This window comes from Neomonachus schauinslandi, chromosome 13 (genome assembly GCF_002201575.2).
Source record: "Neomonachus schauinslandi chromosome 13, ASM220157v2, whole genome shotgun sequence".
NCBI classification, from domain to species: Eukaryota; Metazoa; Chordata; class Mammalia; order Carnivora; family Phocidae; genus Neomonachus; species Neomonachus schauinslandi.
In genome coordinates, this window is record NC_058415.1 from 60,995,524 (window position 1) to 61,018,837 (window position 23,314).

The 23,314-nt window shown below is 52.5% G+C and overlaps 1 protein-coding gene across 1 annotated transcript in view; it reads right to left on the reverse strand.

Moving 5' to 3' along the window:
• CORO2A (coronin 2A) overlaps positions 1–23,314 on the reverse strand; it is a 50,467-nt gene that overhangs the window by 12,258 nt on the left and 14,895 nt on the right. Inside the window, exon 2 of the mRNA XM_021691260.2 lies at positions 10,479–10,679. Coding sequence (XP_021546935.2) covers positions 10,479–10,679 — 201 coding nt within the window. The remainder of the gene's footprint in view (positions 1–10,478; positions 10,680–23,314) is intronic.

Sequence of the window (23,314 nt, forward strand, 5' to 3'; positions counted from 1 at the left end):
TGGAGGGGGGATGGGAGGAAGGCGATGGGAAGTGACTACTAATGGGTATGCTGTTTCTTTGTGGGGTGACGAAATTATTTTGAATATTTTGTGATGTTTGCACAAGCATGTGACTGTATTAAAAACCTACTGAATTGTGCATTTTAAAATGGTGAATTTTGTGGTATGTGAATTACATTTCAATTAAAAAAAAGAAAAAGCCTCTCCTCCCCCTCCCCTTGGCTTGCTGAGAATTGCTGTGTGGGTGCTGGGAGGACAGGTGCGCTGAGCGGAGACTTGCAGCTCCGCACACAGACCTGGATTTCCTGGGTCATGGGACCACCGCGCCCATTCAGTCACAGAAACCTAGAGCTGGCAGTGACCAGCACCCTCATTTCACACATCGCACTGCATGGCTTGGCAGAACAGGGACCAGGACCCAGGCCCTCTGCCTGCCAACCAACGCAGGCTTCGTCCACATCCACCATCCCCCCCAGGTGCTGAAGCCGCCTCCCGCCCCCCCAGAGAATGAATGCTCTGCAACCCAGTTTTCCATCTACGGGGAAGAGACAGCTGAGAAGAAAACTGGCCAACATCCACGACATACATAGGGGACAGGCCCTATGCAAGGTGGCGGGGGCACAGGATTTAGTACGTGAGCTGGCAGCTCATCAATGCTTTCGGGGTCTTTAAAAAAGATCTTTCAAGAACACAGCGGACTCAAGGAACACCCACCATCTCTCCTTCCCTCACCTCCCCAACTCTGCAGAAACCACCGAGACGGTGCCCCACTGAGACAGAGCAAAGACGCAGTGGTGTCTCCGACCCGGCTCCATAAGGCTTCGAAGCCACAGCTGCCCCAGGAACAGACACGGCGCTTCCGGGTCACCCTGGCAACCTAGCAAACATGGACACCGAGACCCTGGTTCCCGGGGGCTTACGCGTGCGTCTTAGTAGCTCTGCAAACAGACGTAGTGGTCCTGGGCTCCCCTTCACAAATACTCTGCCCAATTTAGCTCTTGCCCTTCGGGAAAGGCTAGTAGACAGCTCACCCTTTACTGGATCCCATGCTGGAGGGGAAACTCTATACAGGGCATTATTTGATAAATTGGAACATGAAAGGTAGGGTTATAGTATTGTTGCAATGTTAAGCTTCGTGAAGTTGATAATGGAATATGGTAACATAAGAGAATATTCCTACTTTCAGGAAACACAGGTATTTAGGGATAAAGGTCAAAGATATATGTAATTTATCCTCAAATGCATCAGAAAAAAATTACACCCTCACATATACAATCAGACAGAGAAAAGGAAAGGATTTGGACTTGTGTCGGTTGAGTGATGTGTGAGGTCCATTTGCGCTCTTCAACAAGGAAGAGAGGTACAGGATCCCCGCCCCCTGCAGTGGGTAGCACCTGGAGCCAGACCCTAGAGGAAGAACACGCACCTGCGGGCCCTGGGCCAGGTCTCCACAGGACCACCACTCCAGCCTCCAGCCTCTCGCCTAGCCTTCAGGCCCCTCTGCATGCTGTCGTCCGTGAGCTTTCAAAAATTAAAGTCTGATCGTGTTGTGCACCAGCTCAAACTGTGCAAGCTTTTTCCCTCATGTGTAAAATGTGAATAATAACCTCCTCCTCATAGGATTGTTATGAGGGTAAAATGCATGAAAAGCCGAACAGTGAAGCGCTCAAATAAGAGCAGCTTTTGTTATGTGTGTGTGTACGCATGCCCATGTGTATCAAAAATGAGGGAGAAAAGACTGGAAGGAAATGCACCAAAATGCTATTCATGGTTTTATCTCTAGATGGCGGGAAAATGGGTAGTTTAATCATCTTCTGTGTTCGTTTTTAATTTTCCAAACTTTCTATAAAACTGTGTGGATTTTGCAATAAATAAAAGGCATTTAACACAAAACTCCAAACTTTCTGAAAAGATGGGTCCTTCCTGGATTAGCCCAAAATGTTGTAAAAACTACAGATCTTGAAAGGCTTTCAGAGACCGGGAATGGTAAAAACCCGGCAACACTCTCTTCTCCTGCCCCGGTGGCAGGCATCACTAATGGATTAGAGCACGCTCACTGGCCCCAGCCTGGAGGGACTCGCTCGGGGTCCCAGGGAACGCGGGGGGCGGAGCAGGGCTGCAGCCCAGGGCTCTGGTTTCCAGGGGCTGAGTGTACCACACTTGCTGTGTTGGAGGCTCTCAGCCCTGAGTCAGTGTCCTGCCCGCCCTCTGCCCACAGCCTTGCCTTGCCTTAGGCCATTTCCTGGCTCAAAGGGCATGAGCAGTGCTGGATCTTTTGCTTTGGCACACCCAATTGCTCTCTGGCCCAGAGCCCTGCCCTAATTTTTGTCCGGAAGGTTTTTGGAAAGAGCTAATGGTCAGGCTGGCCTTGGCTGATAGGAGGCCAGCCGCATTCAGACTCGGCTGAGCCACAGACTCGGGAGATGCTTCGGGGCCAGGCATGGCTCAGCCGGGCCAGCACTCCTTCCAGGCCTCCCAAACAGAGACCCAGCCGCAGACAACTTCCCTTCCTTCTCAGAGATGGCTGGTTTCCCACCCCCACTACTCTCCCCTACCCCGGGCTGCTCTGTCTAACGGTTTTCTGCTGAGGTCCGACATTAACAGACATCATTAGCCAGTCTCATGGGCTATTAACTGAGCTGCTAAAAGCCCTGTCATGACAGGAACGTTTATTTTTATTTTTTTAAAGATTTTATTTATTTATTTATTTGAGAGAGAGAATGAGAGAGAGAGAGAGAGCACATGAGAGGGGGGAGGGTCAGAGGGAGAAGCAGACTCCCTGCTGAGCAGGGAGCCCGATGCGGGACTCGATCCAGGGACTCCAGGATCATGACCTGAGCCGAAGGCAGTCGCCTAACCAACTGAGCCACCCAGGCGCCCCGACAGGGACATTTATAATCAGGAGGCCACTTCCACCTTTCAGTCCACTAGGCCTCTGATTTAAGGGGGACACAGCTCTAAAGCAGGGGAGGTACACCTGTTCTCCTTGCAGACTGCCGGGAGCCCGGGCTTGGGGGCAGGGCCTGGAGAGATGCCACTTCCCAGTCTCAGGGGGGCTGCCCTGAGGCAGACGGAGTGGACGGGACGGTGGGACCCAGAGGGCAGAGCTGGGCAGGTGGGGGACACTCTGGCAGGGGGCAGACCTCAGCTGCTGGGATGGGACAGCTGTGAGGCCATTGCCCGCTACCCCCAGCGCTCACAGGGGTGCAGCCATTCCCCCGAGAGTGTCACGGCCTCCAGGGACCCTTCCGACCGCCCAGCTGGACACGGGAGGCGGGCCTGAGAGGCACAAGCACAGGTAGGCTGCACGGTGTGGAAGAGGTTAGGCGGGCGGGCTGACTCCGGCTTCCTGGGTTTGAGTCCCGGCTGCAGCACTTACCACTCTGCGACCTTGGGCAAGTGACCTCAGCTCTCTGTGCCTGTTTCCCCATCTACAAAATGGCAACAGTAGTAGGACTTCACAGGGTGTGAGTGACTACATGAGTTTCTACAAGTAAAGCACTTAAGATGGTGCCTGGTACACGGCAAGCTCTCAGGAAATTCGCCAGTGCAAGTTCATTAGAGTGAATTACAATGACCTGGTTTTCTTGTCGCTCAGAATGTTTCGGGGGGCCCAGGGATGTACTCGGTGTGAGGCCAAACTGTTCCGCAGGCGACTCCCATGTCGCCCGACACAACTGATGGGCGATCGCGCCACGGTGCCCTCTGCGAATAAAGCCACGCCTAGATCGTGCTCCAATCAAGGAACTCAAGCACATTCTCATGCCTGTAGGAACAGGTGTGTAAATGCTGTTCTTTAGGAACCGTAATTTAGGGACGCTGTGCCAGGTGCTTCGCTCACATTTGATTTGCCTCCCAACCACCCCGCGCGGAAGCCCCATGTACATGCGGCAGCTGAAGAGCAGAGGGGTTCCCAGTCATGTGCCAAGGGCGGCAGAGCCCTGAGACCTGGGAATATTTCCTCTCACTGCCTGCTCTGCCTCTGGCCATAGTTACCACTGGCGTCATGCGCCACTTTCACGGAGGACTTCCCTGGAACTGGAAGAGACTTTCAAAAAAACAAGACAGAAAGCAACATGCCATACTGGCCCACCCCCTGCATTTCTAGAAGGAGAATCTGAGTGTGGAGGGAGTAAAGTGTGCTCCATGGAAGGCTGAGGTTCAAAATGTTGGCTGGGCCAGAGATGGAAGCCTGACGAGGAAGGCAGGATTTGTCTGCAGGCAATGGGGAGCTCCGGGAGGGGACTGAGCCGGGGAGTGACATGGTCAGACACGGGCTTGAAAAACTCAGTCTGGCTCTCCAACACCCCCTTCCCCACGCACCTGGAGGCCACAGTGTCAGTCTGGCCCCCTCCAACGCGGTCCACTCGCCGGGCCAATCCCCAGGGCTCTGCCTGCCTTTGCGTTCATTTCTCCCCACCCACCACACCTCGCAGCAAAGTCCACCCTGCACACCCCCCCGGGGGGGCTCGGCTGCAGGCAGGGCCCCAGGCTCGCCCGCCCCCAGACCTTCCTGCCGAGCACTGCCCAGGCTGTGGGAGCCTCCCTCCAAACAGGCCGGCCCCGGGTCATGGTGGGAGGAAGGAGGCTGCCTGCAGAGTCACCTGGCCCCTGGGGCAGCCTGGCCCTGCTGAGAATAACCTCCCGGACACCATGGTGAGGCCAGGCACCTTCCAACACTGATGCTCCCGTATACGCTCCATTAGATACTTAGCTAGTTTGAACCTCCCTTCTCACGGCGCCAGCTTACCGACACCTTTCTGTGCCTGGCTGGGATGTAATCCCTGGTAACCGACAAGGGGCCCCTAGAAACCAGAGCCCAAACCGAGAAGCCGCACGCAGGCCAGTGAATCGAGAGCGAGGCCCCACGGCCACACCCAGGGCCGGGCCACGTTCTGGTCCTCACCCTCGGGGCTCGGGATCCTTTGACGTCATCTCCCTGAGCCTCAGCATCCTCATCTGCACGATGGGGCAATACTTCCTGTAGAGGGCTAACGAAGGCATCAGCGTAAGCACTGCTCCTGCTAACCCTGCAGGGCTGTCCGCCGGGACACGCTGGGTCAAAGGCCCAGCACGCGCATCCTCTCCCTCTCTCCTCCGGTCCTACTCGAGCACACTGCACGTGCTTACCCAGGAAAACAGCCACCAAATGCAATGCGTGCACCTTTCTGGACCCCGATTCAAAGGAACCAAGCACAAAGAGGCATTTACGAGGCAATCAGGGGTATTTCCACATGCACTAGGAATCAGGTGACACAGGAGCTCTTGTCAATGCTGCCATCCTGGTGCTCCGGGTGTGTCAGAAAATGACCCTAGTTTTTAGAATTGCATGTTGCAGGTTATGGGGGTAAAATGACAAAACGTCCAGGATTTGCTTCAAAATACTTCAGGGAGGGGCGCCTGGGTGGCTCAGTGGGTTGAGCATCTGACTCTTGATTTTAGCTCAGGTCATGATCTCGGAGTCGTGGGATTGAGCCCCACGAGCCCCACATTGGGCTCTTCATGGAGTCTGCTTGAGAGATTCTCTCCCTCCTCTCCCTCTTCCCCTCCCCCTGCTCTCGTGCTCTAAACAAACAAACAAACAAACAAACAAAATCTTTAAAAAAATGCTTCAGAGAAAAAAAGGATGGATGCAAGAGTGGCAAAGCCTTGAAAATTCTAGAATCTGGGTATAAAAGAGTTCATAGTAGTGTGTTTTTTTTTAAGACTTTATTTATTTATTTGACAGAGAGAGACACAGCGAGAAAAGGAACACAAGCAGGGGGGAGTGGGAGAGGGAGAAGCAGGCTTCCTGCCGAGCAGGGAGCCCTTTGCAGGGCTCAATACCAGGACCCTGGGATCAGGAGCTGAGCTGAAGGCAGGCGCTTAACGACTGAGCCACCCAGGCGCCCCTCATAGTATTGCTTTTATCTACTTTTGTGTTTGAAATTCTTTTGTAATTATAAAAAGAACCAGATTAGAGCCTAGCTACTGAAAACATAGTTTGCAGACCAGCAGCATCAGCATCACCTGGGAGTAGGGATGCCGGTATTGATGAATAAAAATACAGGATGCCCAGTGATATTTGAATTTCAGATAAATGACAAATTTTTCAGTATAAGTACGCTCCGTGCAATAATTTTACTTATACTAAAAAACAGCTTGGCAGTTTCTTGTGAAACTAAACATGTAAAACTACTTTAGGACCCAGCGATTGCACTCACGGGCATTGCATTTACCCAGAGAAACGGAGACTTACTTATGTCCACACAGAAACCTGTAGATGGATGTCTATAGCAGCTTTATTCCTAACAGCCCCAAACCGGAAACAATCACGTTGGCTTTCACTGGGTGACTGGTTAAACAGCTGATGCATCCACACCACACAATACTGCTCAGCAATAAAAAAAGAATGAGCTATTGATCCATGCAACGACCTGGATGGATTTCTAGGGGATTATGCTGAGTGGCAAAAGTCAAGCCCAAAAGGTTACATGTTGTATGGTTCCATTACGTGGCATTCTCAAAAGGCACAAGGATAGAAAAAGAGAACAGATGAGTGGTTGTCAGGGGTCATGGAGAGGGTGGGGGTGGAAGGAGGCAGAAAAACAGGAGGGATCTTTGTGGCTGCCGCAATGTTCAGCTTCTAGACTGTACCTACGTCAATATCCTGTACTCTGGTCTTGCAAGACGTTACCGTTGGGGGAAGCTGGGCAAAGGGTACACAAAATCTCTATGTGTTGTTTCTTACAATTGCATATGAATCTACAATGCTCAACACAAAAAAGTTTAATTACAAAGAAAAAAATAAGCCAAAAAAAAAGTTATTTGGTGTTTATTTGAAATTCAGGTTTAACTGGGCATCCTGTGTGTTATCCAGCAACTCTGGAGCTTGCTGGAATGCAAACTGCCCAGCCCCACTTCTGACCCACCGAATCAGAATCTGTGTTCTGACACTCAGGTATGAGCTCTGATTAGTGGCTTCCAGCTCCCGTCCTGCTTGGGTTCCTAGGAGTCGGTGACCGTAGCAATTAACATGTGTCCTTGAGCTGTTTACGGTATTTCAAAAAGCCCAAAGGGAATCACACTTTTTACTTAGGATCAGGCTGCACAGGACAAGTGAGTTTTAACTGCCCAGTGGCTTCTCACTCAGAATAGGGTCTCCTATAATGACTCAGAATAGACTCCTGCCCTGGCCTCCAAGGCCTTTCCAGTCCCAGCCCTGCCCCCTCTCTGACCTTACCTCCCACTACTCTTGCCCCTGTGACAATCTGTACCAATTTGTGTCTTTTTTTATAATTTTTTTTAAAGATTTTATTTATTTATCTGAGAGAGAGAGAGAGAGAATGAGAGAGAGCACATGACAGAGGGGAGGGTCAAAGGGAGAAGCAGACTTCCCGCCGAGCAGGGATCCCGATGCGGGACTTGATCCAGGGACTCCAGGATCATGACCTGAGCCGAAGGCAGTCGCTTAACCAACTGAGCCACCCAGGTGCCCTGTACCAATTTGTGTCTTAAACACACCAAACCCAGGGCCCACACCGAAGCCATTCCCACCTCAGGGCCTTTGCACTTGCTATTTATTCTTCCCGAACACTGCTTCTAGAACTTCAAGGGGATCTCTGCTCAAATGTTGCCTCCTCAGAAAGGCCTTCTCTGATCATCCTATCTTTCTAAACTAGGTCTACTCTCCCCACCCAGGTCCACTCCATCACTTCAAAGCAACTTATTTTCTTAAATCAGTTGTTAGTACCTATTTATATTCAGTAGTTCACTCTATTAGAAACTGTGACAGTTCTGAAAGAGGCTGAGTAATAAAAATCTGAAAACTACATTAATTATTTAATTAATTGAGAATACAGTCTGTTTGGTGGGTAGGATCTTTTGAAAGCACCCAGAGCTTGGGAGAAACAAGTTAAATGGGTCATCTCTAGGGGACCTCTGAGCTCTGATCTTCAAGTCTTTCCATAAATCCCATTTTACACTTGTCCCTCCCCAGCTTGAAAAATCTCAGCTCTAGAATACAGTTCACACTTCTCATCGTGGCATTCATTTCCATTTACTTAGGTCATCTTTAATATTGGTCTTTCACTGCTAGATTTGGTTTGCTAGCCATTTTACATACATCTTGAGTGAAACTGGCCTGTCATTTTCCTTTCTTGTCCTGTCCTTGTCTGGTTTTGGAATCAAGGTTACATCGGCTCACAGAACAAAGAGGGGAATAGTCCCTCTTTTCCTATTCTCCAGAAATGTTTTCAAAAGACTGGAATAATCAGTTCCTTGGAAGTTATATAGAAATTGCCTATAAAAACCACATGAACATAGTATCATCTTTATGTATGTGTTTGGTGTGAAATGTAGCATATTAAAAAAAAAAGCATAAAATGTAAGTGTTCAGCTTAATGAATTGCTAGAAAATAAATTGCCCATTTATCTGCCACTCTCTCAGGTTAAGACAGGAACTATTACCAACACAAAGGAGACCCCTCCACCATGGGACACTTTCCAGTCATAACCCCCCTTTCCCTCAGGGGGTGATAATTATCTTAGTTTTCTTGATAGTCCCTTGCTTGCTCTTCCTTAAAATGTTTCTACTTACTTACACATCCCTCAAGGCAGAGTTTAATTTAGTCTGTGTCTATCTTTAAGTAAACAGAATAAGACAGTTTGCAATTTGTTTGGTATCTTTCCCTCAAAATTGTCATTAGGATTCATCCATGTTGGGGCACCTGGGTAGTACAGTCGGCTGAGCGTCCGACTCTTGGTTTTGGCTCAGGTCTGATCTCAGCGTCAGGAGATTGAGCCCCGGGTCAGGCTCTGTGTCGGGGGGTCCGCATTCAGCAGGGAGTCTGCTTAAGATTCTCTCTCCCTCTCCCTCTGCTCGTCCCCCTGCTCTCTCTCTCTCTCTCTCTCAAATAAATAAATATTAAAAAAAGATTCATCTATGTTGTGGTATGCATATATATGTTGTTCCTTTTCATGATTATGTATATTCCATAGTATGGATATATCATAATTTATTCATGTAATTCTTGGACATTTGAGGTTTTGCAGTTTGGTGACAATATGAACAAGAGTCCTATGCACGCTGTTGTAATTGTGTTCTGGTGCACATAAACCCATTGCATGCATATACCCAGTAATGGAATCTCTGGGTCAGAGGGTGTGTGTATTTTCCTCTCTACTAGAAACTGTCACATTTTGTTCCAAAACACATGCGACACTTTATCGTCACCAGAAGTGTCTGAGAGTTTACATGGCATCATATCCTCACCGCCACTCACTATTCTTTTTTTTTCTTGAAGATTTTATTTATTTATTTGATAGAGAGAAAGAGAGCACAAGTAGGCAGAGCGGCAGGCAGAGGGAGAGGGAGAAGCAGGCTCTCTGCCAAGCAGGGAGCACGACATGGGGCTCGATCCCAGGACCCTGGGATCAGGACCCAAGCCGAAGGCAGCCGCTGAACAACTGAGCCACCCAGGCACCCCTGCCACTCACTATTCTTAGATCTTTACATTTTTGCCAATCTGGTGGCTGTGGGGGTATCTCACTGTGGGCTACTGCTGAGATACTCCTGAATGGGATTTTAAAATTTATCTTTTGTAATTGATTTCTAATTCAATTCCATTCGGATCAGAAAACCCGGTCTATGAGATTTCATCTTATATTTATGACTGGGACTTCTGAAGTCCTTTGTCCGGGGTGGCGGGAACAGTGTCTAAGTCTGTTGTTTATTGTTTCTGCTGACTCTTCTTCATGGTGGCTCACATGCCTGGTGACCTCAGATCATGAACTTGCCTGATCTTACTCTGTGGGAGTCCTGTCCACATGTGGGATGCTTTCCTCTGGAGAAACCTCCTATCTGCCTCTGCTGGGAACCAGGGGCACGACCAGCCAGGATGCCGCTAGCCCCTCTGGAGGTTCTGCCTTGAGCTGACTCAGGCTTGGCATCCTGAAAAGGTTTGCTATTCGGTTAAGCTATATGAAACTACCACTTTGGGGTTAAAAAACTGTTAAATAATCAGCAATCGCATATGGTCTAAACTATACTGTTAACATTTGCTTGCAGGACAAGCTGCTGCTTTCTCTTTGCTTACTGTTTACCTCCCCCAGTTAGATTCTTTGCTCAAGATTTGTTTCCTTTTGTTGGGGAGGGGAGGTGGCTTTGGAGATTTCCCCAATGTCTTGTGAGCCCAGCAATGCATTACAAATGGATATTTTATTCAGGAGTGAGTTATTTTGCAGTGGGGTGGAGGGCAGGTCTTAGGAGTAGCTAGGCAACTGCTAGAAGCAGAAATCCCAGGATACGTATTTTTTTTCCCAGTGAGGAAACCAAGGCTCAAAGAAGTGAAAGGACTCAAGGTCACATGGCTGGTAAGAGGCAGGGTTAGGATCTGAACCCACACATGAGACCAGAAAGCCAGGCTCTTGCTACTTCCGCTCTGTCTGCATTGCCTCCAGAGGGCTGTGTGGGCCTGAGGTTTAGCCGGCATCCTTACCTGGTTCAAGGGAATGACGAAGAAGGCCCCCCCACAGGAGCACTCAGTCACGACTGCAATGAAATAGGGGTTCACAGCACAGAAGTGATTGTCTTGGACGCTGTGGGTGATGGGCACCGAGTCGTAGCAGTTCTCCTTGCTGGCTGGTTTGCCAAAGACGTGGCGGAACTTGGAGCTCCGGTACTGGGGATTCCATGACATCTGCGGGACACGAACAGGACAAGGGGGGCATGAGGCTCACGGCTCTGGCAGCGGGACACTTGGGGAGCTCCCCTGGAGAGGGCAGGACCAGGGCAGTGGTCGGTTCTATGTGGACAGGGCGCTATTAAGGGCAACCGAACGAACAGGCCATCATTGTGGCTACTTCTGTGGATCTGGTGAGATGATGTATGATCATCACTGACCTGTTTGCTTGTCATCTCTTCACGTGTCAACCCAAAAGGCAGAAACACCAGAGAGAAAATTCAGATTCCCTCCCTATCGGCCCACCCCACTCAGCCCAGCTGTGTGGGTCACACTGTGTCCTCTGGAGCCAGCCTGCCTGGGCTCCAGTTCCAGCTCTGCCTCTTACCGGCTGGGTGGGCAAGTGACTTAACTTCTGCAGCCTCAGTTTTCTCATCTGTAAAATGGGGATCACAAAATCATCTGTCTCATAGACTTGTCGTCAGGACTAAATTATAGGTCCCTTGATCTACAGTCATAATTACTACCACTATTATCATCTGGGCATCTTGAGCTTCCCTAGCTCCTCATCCAGCCCCATATTTGTTCACTCTAGTTACTGAACAGCACTGTGTGACTAGGCCCTGTGCCTGGCACTGGGGGTCTGGAGAGAGTAAGCAGGAGCCCAACCTTAGAGAAGTGAAGAGTCCTGTGAGTGAGGCCACTAGGGGAAGGTGGGCCACTGGGACCCAGTGTACTATAGGTAATAATAAAGGTTTGTACATGGCAGTCCGGGAGGGCTTCCCAGAGGAAGTGACAAGCGAGCTGTGATTTGAAGGATGAGTAGGAGTTGGCCATGTTGGCGGGACAAAGGTAAGGTGGGGGGAAAAAGTCCCAGGCAGATGGAACAGCCTGAGCAAAGGCCCTGAGAGAGAAGCAAACATGGAATGTTTGGAGAATTACATGTGGTTTAGTAAGATTAGCAAGGAAATGTGAAAAAGAAAAAAATACATATGCATACACACACATAAACATGGAAATGGGATGATGGGAGTGAAGAGAGCACAAGCTGGAGGGGGAGCACGGCTAGGTCATGGATGGCAGAAGATGGTCTCGCCTCATGAGTGGCCAAACACATGACACCATGTGGCCACCGCTGCCCGGGTCAAACCCCTAACCCCAGTCTCTGACCCCACCGGGCCTGCCCGTCATGCTCCTCATCTGGGCCAGAGAGAGCCTTCTGGACACCAAGCCTGGTTGTATTCCTCACTCCTCCCCCAACTGAGTTCACCCTTGGATGCTCTTGATTCACTGCCGCCCTGCAGGAGGAAGGCCAAACCCAGTCTGGCATTCAAGGCCTTCCGGTGGGGTGCCCCCCCCAATATTCCAGGATTCACCTTTTCTTGTTCATCTTCTAAAATGTACTTTCCAGATAAAGAACATCCCAGCTTCCCTTGTACCTGCTCTTACATTTCCAGTCCCTTGCCTTCCCCTCTGCTTGGCCTGCCCTTCCCAGCCCTGTAATCCCTGTACCCATCTCCATAAATCCAAACCCTCCCTCCCCCAGCTCCCAGGCCCCTTCTCCAGAGTCTTCCTTGCCACCCCGAGTAGCAGAGCTCTTGTCCTCTCCTCTCTTCTACCCCCCACCAGCTGCGTCTTCTCCCTGCCCTCCGGCCCCTGACACTGCTGGCCCTGATTCCAGATTCTGGTGTCAGGGCTCTTCTTCTCTGCTGCTTGCAGGTTCTTCAGAGAAAGGCCCGGGGTTCTGCTGCAGGAGTGCCCAGCACAGAGCTCTGCCCAGCCCCAGGCCCTAAGAACTTCCCAAGGGCAGGCACGTTTGGCTGGGCACCCCCAGGGTCAGGACAAAGAAGGCATTTGCTCTGTGATCAGTTCAGAGGCACAAGATTAGACTGTTGACCTCAAGAAGTCACAGTGATCAGGGGTCCCACACATGAGCCAAACCCTCTACAGGAAGCCCACCAGCCTCCTGGGACAGGTCTGTCCTGTGAAGCTCAGACATTTCAACTCTCCTTTTGGGAGCTGCATTTGCCAGAGCTATAGAAAGCGGCCCAGAATGCAGGGACAGACTAATTAATGTCCGTCTGATCCCAGAAAGGAGGTAAGAAGCCTTACAGAAATGGAGAGCACACAAGATGGAAGCAGATGGAAAAGCCACGGTGAGGCCATGGGGGCAGAGGGAAAAATACAGGAATAAAGAGATCACCTGATATTCGGGGGGAGCTAAGCTACTGAATGTGCGCTGTCAGGTCCTCTACACAGTGGAGATGCACCTCAGACTTGAGTCTGAGCCTCCTAGTGGCCAGTTTGATAAGGGAAACTGAATCAGAAAGGGATTTAGTCAGTGTGTGTAAGATACAAGCCACCACTTGCTAAGGAGCAGCCCGTCTTTTCTCTGCGCTGGGTCCTGAGGGAAATGGGTCCTGGGGGGTCTTCTTAGAAAAGAACAGCAAGGACCAAGATGTCCCTAGGGTCTTGGTCATTAGATGGCAGCTGAGGAACTGCCTTGGGCCAGGGCTGGGGGCAGGAAAGTAAGGGGCAAGTCAGCAGGCTCAGATCCAGGCCCCCCAACTCTGCCTCACCTTCAGCAGCAGCAGCGGTGGGGGGGTGCACACCTGTCTGTGGCCAGTGGTGATGCTCCCCCCACGTTCCAGCCTCCTTGCCACTGGGCGGCCACGGTATTAGTTCTAGCCAGTGGATCGGGGGCAGCAATGCTGTGTGCCTCTTCCAGGCTGGAGCACGTAAGCCCTGCCCGTGACCCTCCAGAACTCTTGACCTTAGACAAAGGGAGAGAAGGCCGAGTGTTCTAGATGATGCAGCTTCCATCATCCTGGGACCCCAAGGGACCGCGTGGAACAGAGGACCTCCCCCTAACAGAGACATGTTGGACATACAGTGTGACAGAGACATAAACTCGCAGAGCGAGCCGCTGAGCACGTAGGCTATTTGTCACGGAGACTAGTCTATGCATCCTGACTAACACCTTGCCCCGTGCAGCGCCAACCAATGGCAGACTGGCGATGGCTGTCTGTGCTTGGTGTGGCTGGAGCACAGGAACCCGCGGGGGAGAGGTGGGCAGGCAGGACCATGACCCAGATCACCTCAGGAGCCACGGAAAAGAACGTGAACTCTGAGGGCAACGGGAGCTGCTGCAGGGATGAAAACTGGGGCTCGAGGAGCGGAGCTCACTTTTAGGTGGATTCCCTTGATTGCCAAGAGTAAGACAGCATGGAACAGGTGAGAGGTGAGGATCACCTGGGTGAAGTAGGGCAGACGGGACAGAGAAGAGCGGACATGTCCGTGGAAAACCTGGGAGGGGGGTAAGAGTCAAGGGCTATGGGCTGTGGGGTAAGAGGGCTGGCCCGTCGTGGCTGCCGAAATCACCATGACCTGAGCGGCATCACCCATCCTGTCCCCTCCGGCCACTCCTGGTGCTCTCCCTTCACAGCCCCGGGGCTCGGCCCCACACCTGAGGGATGGCTCCCAGCCCAGGGGCAGGGGCAGGAGGCCCCAACAGGCAAGGGCTCTCCTTTAGCTCAGTCACCTCCGTGGCAATGACAACTCAGTTTTTGGGTGCTTGCTACGTGCCAGGTGCCATTCCCAGTGCTTTCCCTGTATGCCCTTAACAGGCAGGTGCTACCTTGCTCCCCAGTACAGATGTGGGGGTTGAGGCAGAGAAGCGAAGGAACCCACACGAGGTTACACAGCTAGCCAGCTGGAGCTGGGGGCTGAACCCAGCCCTGCCTCTGGAGCCTCCAGAGCCTCCAGCTCCAGGATGAGGAAGTCTCTTTCCTACCCACCACACGCTCGATCTCACCTCAGCCCCGAAGGGGAGGCATCATGACCGTTCTCACCCCCACTTTACAGAAAAGTAAAACAAGGCTCAGGAAACTAAGTGGACACCTTCTGGAAAGAGGGCTTTTTGCTTCCACTGATAAAGCCAGCGGCTGTGGAACAGTGACAGAAAACTAAAACTCTGTGTTAGTGACCTTCTGTCCCCTTGCCCCCAACTCCACTCCCCACTCTTCCCCACCCTACCCTGCCCTGGCACCTTATCTCCCCTGCCAAAGTGCTTCCAGACCTGTTGCCACGGAAGGAAACTTACAGAAGTGGGGGATGGGGCCAAGCCAGGCAGGCCGTCTCTCTTTCTGCCCGCGGTATGGGAGTGTGCACACATGTATGTGGCTGAAGTCTGTGCAGATGTGTGTGCGCGGTGTGCAAATTTGTGCCCGAGCACTGCATTCATCATACGCGCCGGTGTGTGCACACATCTGGGCGTGCATGTGTGTATCCGTGCATGCATGAGTTTAAGGACTCAGCAATTCAGAGAGCAGGAGTTTTATTTCCCCCACAAGCAGGCACTTGCCTGGAAATGCAGACTGCAGTGGGCCCTCAGCGCCTCGAGGGCCCTCGCCCATGGGCTGGGCCAGAAAGGCCGATCTGGGCCAGGTTTATCCCAGGCCACCAGTCCTATCCTGCCTGGTGCCATCCAGCGGGGCCTACATCAAAGTCACAGCATGCTTTCTTAGGGGTGGCGGGCCAGCCCGCTGGGGCACCGAGTGGGGGGTGGCAGGGCTCCTGCTGCTATCCCATGCGTGTTTAGCGGGCCTGATGCCATGGGATTAGGCTTTGCAGGCTGCAAATTCCCCGCCCCCCCAAAAGATTTAGTCATCTCTGGGTTTAACATCCCATTGAGTTAGTTCTTAATGCCTGACAGGTGAATGGCTTGCTGCCTGTCCCATCCCTTCCAGTGACCCTGCCAGGTAGGTGGAGACTGTTGTCCCATTTGATGAGGGCAAAACTGAGGTGCTGGGAAAGTGACTTGACCAAGATGACATTAATAGGAGCAACGGGAGGTGGGAAGCAGAAGCCAATGGCCCTCTTCCTGCTATGTGCTCCTCTCTGATGTGTGTGTGTGTCTGTGTGTGTGTGAGAGAGACACACACAGAAAGACACACACACACACATATACATATATATATATGTATATATGCATATGTGTGTGTGTGTGTGTGTGTGTATTCCTGCCTGCACCCAAAGGCCTGCCTTCCCAGCCCAGCCCTGCATCATTGCAGGACAAGGGTTAGCTGCGGGGTGAAAGAAACCAAACCCAAACTGGGAGTGGTACAAACCAGCATAATAGATTAGTCATTAGTTGCCTGTTCCTGGCCTCAGGGAAAGCATGACATTGCCTAATTTGGTATTAGACTCAGGGGTGGGTAGGGGTCTGGTGCTGCTGGCTACGATCGTCCCTTTGTAAGTTTGTGGTTCCTCATCTAATATTTGCAGTTTTATTTAATTTGCTCTCTTAAAACCTGACCTCGTGGCCATGTGAGCTGCCCTCTACATGCCTCGGGAGAAGGTTGAAACCACCACACTTAGGTCAATGTAGTTAATAGAGGGGAATTAGAACCATAGTTTCCTAGGCTTAAAAAATGAAAAAAAAGACTACTGTAAGAGTAAAGAACACTCTGAAGGTGATCTACAAAGAACGAGAGTTAACACCACAAACACCTAATTATGGGCGGGTCCCGCACCTTGACTCCAATCCTTGACCAACTATTATCCATCATAGGGCTTATCCTGATCCTGACCTTGGCTCCAAACTTGACAGGAAAGCTTCTTTCTCTTTCGTCCTGAATCCTTATCAGGGCCTATGATCCACCCCAGAAGGACGTGGGACCTCTGGCTCAGGAAGGAAGGCCCAAGTGAGTTCAAGTTGCCCTGCTGTGGCACCCATCTCTGCTTAACCAGCCTCCCATGGATGCTTCCCTTCTCACCAGGCAGAAAGAAGAAACCACAGGTCTTAGCGACTTCCTGCTAGTGAGAATTTTATCCACAGTCGCTTCTGCTCATCTGAGGCCAGGCCCTGGTTTACTTGTCACTTCTTGGCACAAGGTGTCTATTTTTGCCTTCCATGGGCCAGCATCAGGATCTGCAGTGACATGGTGGGATGCGGGAAACTGGGGCCTCAGGGTCTCACCCCACTGGCTTAGTCTTCTTCCCTCCTTCGGAGCGAGAAGAGGCCTTGCCGCTCTCCACGGAAGCAGGGGGACCGCCTGTCCTGGTTTGCCTGGGATGTGGGGAGGGGAGTGAGGGGGCTACGTATTCCCGATGCTAAAACGGGAAATGCCTGGGAAAGTCCCAGGCAAACAGGGGCAAATCGGGCACGCCACCAACTGCAGAGGTCTCCAGAAAACTGTCATCTAATTCACACACAACGATTCTAAGTCACTTGTAACCTTGACTCTGGCAACGTGCTCTGTGGAAGAGAAGGCTCTAGAGTGGACTTCCTAAAGAGCCCAACATCCTGAACCAGAGCACAGAACATTTCAAAGCAGAAGAATACAAGGTTTGTAAAGGGAGGTGAATCTGGCTTAATTCACTCAGCAAGCTTCATCCGCTATTGGCTTAGTGCTTCTTCTGGGCCAGGCCCCATGTTGGGACCGGGGTGCAGGGGCGGGGATGGGCAGTTCCATCACTGCTCTGCACATGCTCGGGGAGACGGCCGAGAGCAGGAAGGCTGGAGACGGCGTGATCTTAAACTGCTAAAGCACAGGGCTGCGGGCTCCAACTTCGAAGGCACATGAGCATCACTGACATCAGACCACTGGCCTTGGGACCCCTGCACCGGCTCTGACACGGGGGCCCTGTGGCTTCTAAATTAAAGTCAAAATGAAGTAAAAGGAAATAAAACGTAAAATGCAGCTTCTCCATCACCTTAGCAACGTTCCAAGTGCTCAATAACTACATGTGGCAACTGGGTACCCAATTAACAGTGTAATTACAGAGCATGTCCACCACACCTGTGTGACTTTGGGCGGGTGACTTAATGTGGCTATTTCTTCACCAGCAAAATTTGGCATAGTAACAACTAACTATGCATGAAGTATGTTCCATGTACTAACTCAATCCTTGCAGCAATCCCCGCAGTACTATTATCACCCCATTTTTACAGATGAGAAAACTGGAGGCCCAGAGAGGTTAAGCAACGTGTCCAAAATCACACAGCTAGTAGGCGGCTAGCTGGCATTTGAAACCGAGCTGTTCAGTCCTGGGTCCACACTCTCACAGGGCTGCCCAGACAATTAAATAGGATAATCCACACAGCACATGGAGTGATGCTGGGTGCATATTTAGCGCTCAACAAATGTTTGCTGTTAAGACTGTCGTGGTCCCGATGTTTATAGCACGCTAAGATTTGATTTCGTACGTGACAGCTATGTGTTGACGGCCCAACGTTTTGGAGGTCTGAGTAAAAATCCCAAACCAGAAAGTGCAAAGCACCCCGCTAGGCACAGAGTTCTGACCCCTGGTGCTCACCACATTGATGGAGGGAACAGACAAGCACCCATGAAAAGCTAACTAATAATCCCTCTTGGTCAAGAGGAACCCGAAGAGTGTATGTGTGCATCTCTCTGGCAGGGATCCTCAGGGTAGAAGCCTGCAGCCTCGCTCAGCCCCGTGCTGAGGGGACTGGGGCTCTTGGTAGGGATGGGAGTCGTGCTGGGCAAGACAGGGAGAGCCCTCCGGTTTTCTCCATCAGCACAGCCCTCGCAGGAAATCAGGGATACTGCCTCAGGGGAACCCTCCACCAGGCCTCCAATTCCCCCTCCAACCCCCCCCCAACCGCCGCCATATCAGCAGGGGAGGCAGAGGGCCCTGCAGCCAGCAAGTAAAAACAGCCCTGTCTCCAGGTTCTCTCTGCCGTGGGGCCCCTCCTCTGCCCCCATCTCCCTTCTTCCAGGTCTCCGGTCCTTCTGGTCCGGCACAGATGCCTCCCCCGCAGGCCCACAGGAAATACAGATTGAGTCAGAGACAGAGCCAGGAAAATGCCTCTCCCCTCCTGATGAGATTAGGCCCGAGGGAGAGCCTCCTCCTGACATCTGACACTGCCCAGAGCCAGGTCCCCGGCACTGAAGAGGGGCAGGGGACCTCCTGTGATAGCCTGACCTCCCCTGGCCGACGGCCCCCAACTGTCCTGTCCCCTTCCCATAAGCCTTGCAAAGCCTGGGCAGCCTTTTCTCTGGGCGACTCCCTTTCTGCCCCACGCCAGCCGGGGGCTCCTTCCCTGACCTCCCTCTGACACCGTCATTTCCCTTTAAGACCCACCACCCCAGGTCCCCTCTGTCCTTAGGAGCAAGCCCACGGCTGGACTTGGGGTGTGGGGCCTCACACTGCCCCTGGCCGTGTCTCATCTCCACAAACTCGTCCTTCAGTCAAAATGGTTTATCTGCTCTCCTCTCAAAGCATTGTGTTTTCCCAAGCACGCCATCTTTGCTCATGCCCCTTTCTCTGCCTGGAAGCAAAGCAGCCCCACGGAAGTACCTAGCTGGGTTCCTAGGATGCTCCTCGTCTCCCTCCACCTTCCTGGACCCCAAAGAACCACCACCAGGGAGCCACCCTGGCTCACTGGCCTGAGCTCTCTCTGTGCTATGAGGCTGCCCAGGGCAGGGAAAAAGGAGAATCAGATTCAAATCCTGAAACTCCACCTGTCTCTGGGCCTCAGCATCTGCATCTGTAAAAGGGTACCCTACTATCTACCTCACAGAGGCTTGCCAAGGACTGAACAAGATAATGGCTACAAAATACCTTAAAGAGCTCAGCTGTGGTTGCCCTCTTCCCTCCCCCAGTCCTGCTGCCCGTGTTCCTGCCTGCTCCTTCCATCCATTCATCCAGCCAGCCACCCATCAGACCGCCGAGTCTGAATGGTCCTCCCCTCTGCTTTGCCCACACGCAGGCCAGATCCCACAAGCAGGTACCTGGAGGGGGGGGGCGGGGTGCCACCTGGTTCCTGGACTAACTTCCACTCACGCCACCAGCCTCTCCTGAACCCGCTCTTTGGGCACGAGGAATGGGGGAGGGCTGTCATTTTCATGGCAGGTGTGCTGGTCTGGTGGGAGAGTCCTGATTCGGACACCAGTTTGCTCCATGACCTTGGGCAAATCTCATCCCCTCTCAGGGTTTGTTTTCTCAGGCAGGTAATACTCTTACCTTGCCCAACTGTTAGGGTGGTCCACTGAATGCTCTGCAGCCCACATGCACCAAAACCCAGGACCGTGAGGATGACAGAGCTGTCTACCTATCGGCTGTCCCCGTCCTTGCAGGGCTGGTGCCCTTCTCGTCTTGCTTCCCTGGAGACACAGAACCCAGCTTCTTCCTGTTTATTCCCCTAAATCAGGCCCAGACCAAAACTTCATGCAGCTTTATTGCCCCACAATCTCCTTATCTGAGAGTTTCAAGAGACAAGGGTCACTGGGGACTTTCTGAAGCCAGCTGCAGGAGGTTGAAATCTAGAGGTACTATTTCCTCCTCACCATTCATTTCCCAGCAGAGCTTCTGAGTCTGTTTTTGGACAGGGGGGGCCGCTGAGGCCCGGACAGGGAGAGTGCCTGGCTCAGGATTCCACACTGAGTGGAAGCCCTCCAGTCTCAGTTCTGGGGGGGCCCCCACCTCTGGCCCACAAGTCAGCTCCCACCTTGCCCTGTTGCAGGGACCCTGGGGCCCAGTGTGACTTCAACCTGCATTCCTGGGGCCCTCCCAGAGCCTGGCCTCTGCAGGGTGCTGGTGGGGGAGAGGCAAGGATGACCTGGCAGGGACTTCTGCCCTCAGGGGCTCAGGTTGATGGGAGAGGCCAACATGGAACCAGTGAGCTCAATTCGGGGCGAACAGGACTGAACAGGCTGCAGTGGGAAGGTGGAAATCCGGGGAGTGGGTGAGAGCCTCGGGGCAGGTCTGTTTGAGGCCAGCCTGAAAGGCTGAGTCGGGTGAGCTGAGCACAGAGCAAAGGGGGTAAGGGTGCATGGTGTAGGGGGCGGAAGTAAAAGACACAGCCAGGGAACCCAAGGGTCCGGTCTGGCTGGGGTCTGGGCACATGCAAGGGAGCAGCCAGGTACTGGCGAGGGCTCTGAATCTGGCTAGGCCTTGGCACTTGAGACCACGGGAAGATGTCAGTTTGAAACCAGGGGTGTGGTGAGGCGAGGGCTGCTGGGAATGTGGCCCCAGCTATTAAGTAGTTAGAATGTTTGGCCGGAGAAAGTATTTTCTTTCCTCAACTTTGGGCTTGTATCTAAGGAAGAAATAGGTGGGTGAGTGGGTTCTGTTTCAGGCCCGGCTCTAGCTGGCTGGAGAGGGGAGCTGTGGAGCATGAAAAGGGAGAGGAGGAGGAAGATTCTGAGGCCTTACTTGTCTGAGCTCAGGAGGAAAAGTGTGCCTGATTAGGGGAGGGCAGAGCCTCGGATTTGCTAACCAGGAGTCAAGGGCTGACCTGTCTCCACAGGTCCCAGCAATTCGAGAGAGCCGTGGAGCCGGGAGGCCTGGCTCCTAGGCCACATCTCAGCAGCTGGGGTTTTACATCAGAAAATGGTTTCCTTTCTTCCCTCAACCCATTTCCCTGTGCTCCGAGTCCCCAGATATGACTGAGGGCCTGCCTGCCTGTTTCCTCCTCCTGCCTGGGCAACCCGGCACTCTGATACTAGCCCGGCCGGACACACTGGAGGGCACTGGGCGGTCCCTTCCTGCTTCTCCCTCCCCAGCTTAGGACCACGGACATAATGCTCGGCCCTAATCAATTCTTCAGGTAGCAACTGCAACAGGGGCCGGGGGAGGATGGCGAGGCCACTGTGTCCCCATTTCTAGCCTCCCTGAGCTTCCCCCCAATCATTTGTTCAGACTGGGCCCGTGGGCCAGGAAGGGCAGGAGGCCCCACGGAGGCTGAAGAGTACAGGAAAGATGTCAGTGGCCCAGGCTGAGGAGGCCCTTCTGGCCCAAGTCTGACTCTCTGCTCGGTTTGGTGACAGTATCTCATGAACATTTTGTGTGCAGCTTTCCAACAGCGGGTCTCAACCTGAGGGTGCAACAGAATCACCTGGAAGGCTGATTAACTCCCAGATTGCTGGGCCCATCCTAGAGTTTCTGATTTAGCAATTCAGTAGGGGGCCTGAAAATGTGCATTTCTAACAAGTTCCCAGGGCACAGGGATGCAGTCAGTTGATCTGGGGACCGCGCAGAGCCACCGCTCTACAACGCAGCTCTGTGATTTGCAGAGAGTCCTTCCCGTTCACTGTTCAGGTAACTCCTCACATCCACCATGAGAATCACCCCATCTCATGGGCACGGCAAGCTGTGCTCAGCTCAGAGCAATGGAGTCACTTCTCTGAGGTTACACAACTACCAGGCAGCAGGAACCTGTCCTCCAAAGGCTCCATGAGCACACAACCACTTCCTAACTCGGGGCCACTTGGGGCTGTGACTCTTGCCTTTCCATCTCGCAAAGATTCTCAATATACAAACGTGGCTCAGGCCAGCCCTCAAGAACCAGACAGGTGCTCAGATGCCAGCCTCCCTGTCTTGAATAGCAGGTGTCGAGGTCAGGTGGTCAAGACACAGGCTTCAGAGTCGGAGACCCAGATATAAACCCAGACTCTCGTGCTCTAGATCTTGCAACCCACATGGGCACCTACCTCTTGCCAGGCTGCTATAAAATGGCTCCAAGGCTGAACAGCGCAGTTAGCCTGGTGCACAGTGAGTCCTCAATAAATGGCAGCAACTGGTGGGCCTGGACAAGAGCCAGGGAGGGATGTGGGGAAAGATACTCAGCCTCTCTGTGCCTCAGTCTTCTCATCTGTAAACTGGGGTCAACGACAGAACCTAATTTACAGGGAAATGGTACGGATTCAATGAGTTTATTCATTTAAAATGCCTCAAGGCAATGCCTGGCATGGGGGAAGCTCCGACACATGGTCCTTTTTGTCAAGCGTGAAAATTTCAGCACTCAACGCACACTTTTCACGAATACATGTCAGCAAAACCATTAAAGAACAGAATAGGCTATTGTGAGATCAAAATTTAAAAATCACAGTGCTGCTGGTTGTACAAACAGGGTGAACATACTCCAGGGCACAGAACTACAAATGGTTACAGTGGTAAATTTTATGTTATGCAAATTCTGCCCCAAAAGGGAAGAAAAGAGCGAGCAGCACCGAGGTATCAGGGCCCGGCTCTCCCGCAGGGCCATCAGCCAGCTCCTCCCTCTGCCTGTGCTCTACTTTCCCTGGGGAGGCAGGTCCTCCCTCTCCCTCTCACTCCGGGCTAGCCGGGCTACTCAGGGCCTTCTCTGCCCACGCCTCCCTGGGCAGAAGGCCCTGCTGTAGGGGGAGCGTCCTCACCACTTTCCCGGGTGCTTTCAGGAAGGGCCTGGAGGATCTGTGCCTGGACAGAGGGCTGACTCTTCCCATCCCCTTCCATCTGGCTTGCTGTCCCTCTGTGGGACTCCGGCTGCTCCCGGTAAAGGAAGAGCCCCTGAGGGAGCGGCGCCTGCTCACAGGGACTCCCATGGGGCTCTGCGCAGGGAAGGTACACAGATGTTCTGAGACCAGGGGCCCAGCTCCAGCCCCCACTGGCTGTGTGACCCTGCTCAAGTCCTTGTCCGTCTCTGGGCCCCAGTGCCCCATGTGTATAATGGGAATGTGCATCTCTGCTTGCCACCATCCTGAGGCTTTAGGGAGGCTCTGAAGGGAGAACGAAGGCACACATGCTTTGTTTCTTTCTTGCGTGATGTGATCACACAGCGAGGCGCAGAGATGGTTACAGACACAGACACTGGTCTTAGCACACACCCGCTGGGACGCCTTGCGCAGGCTAGTCAACCTCTCCAG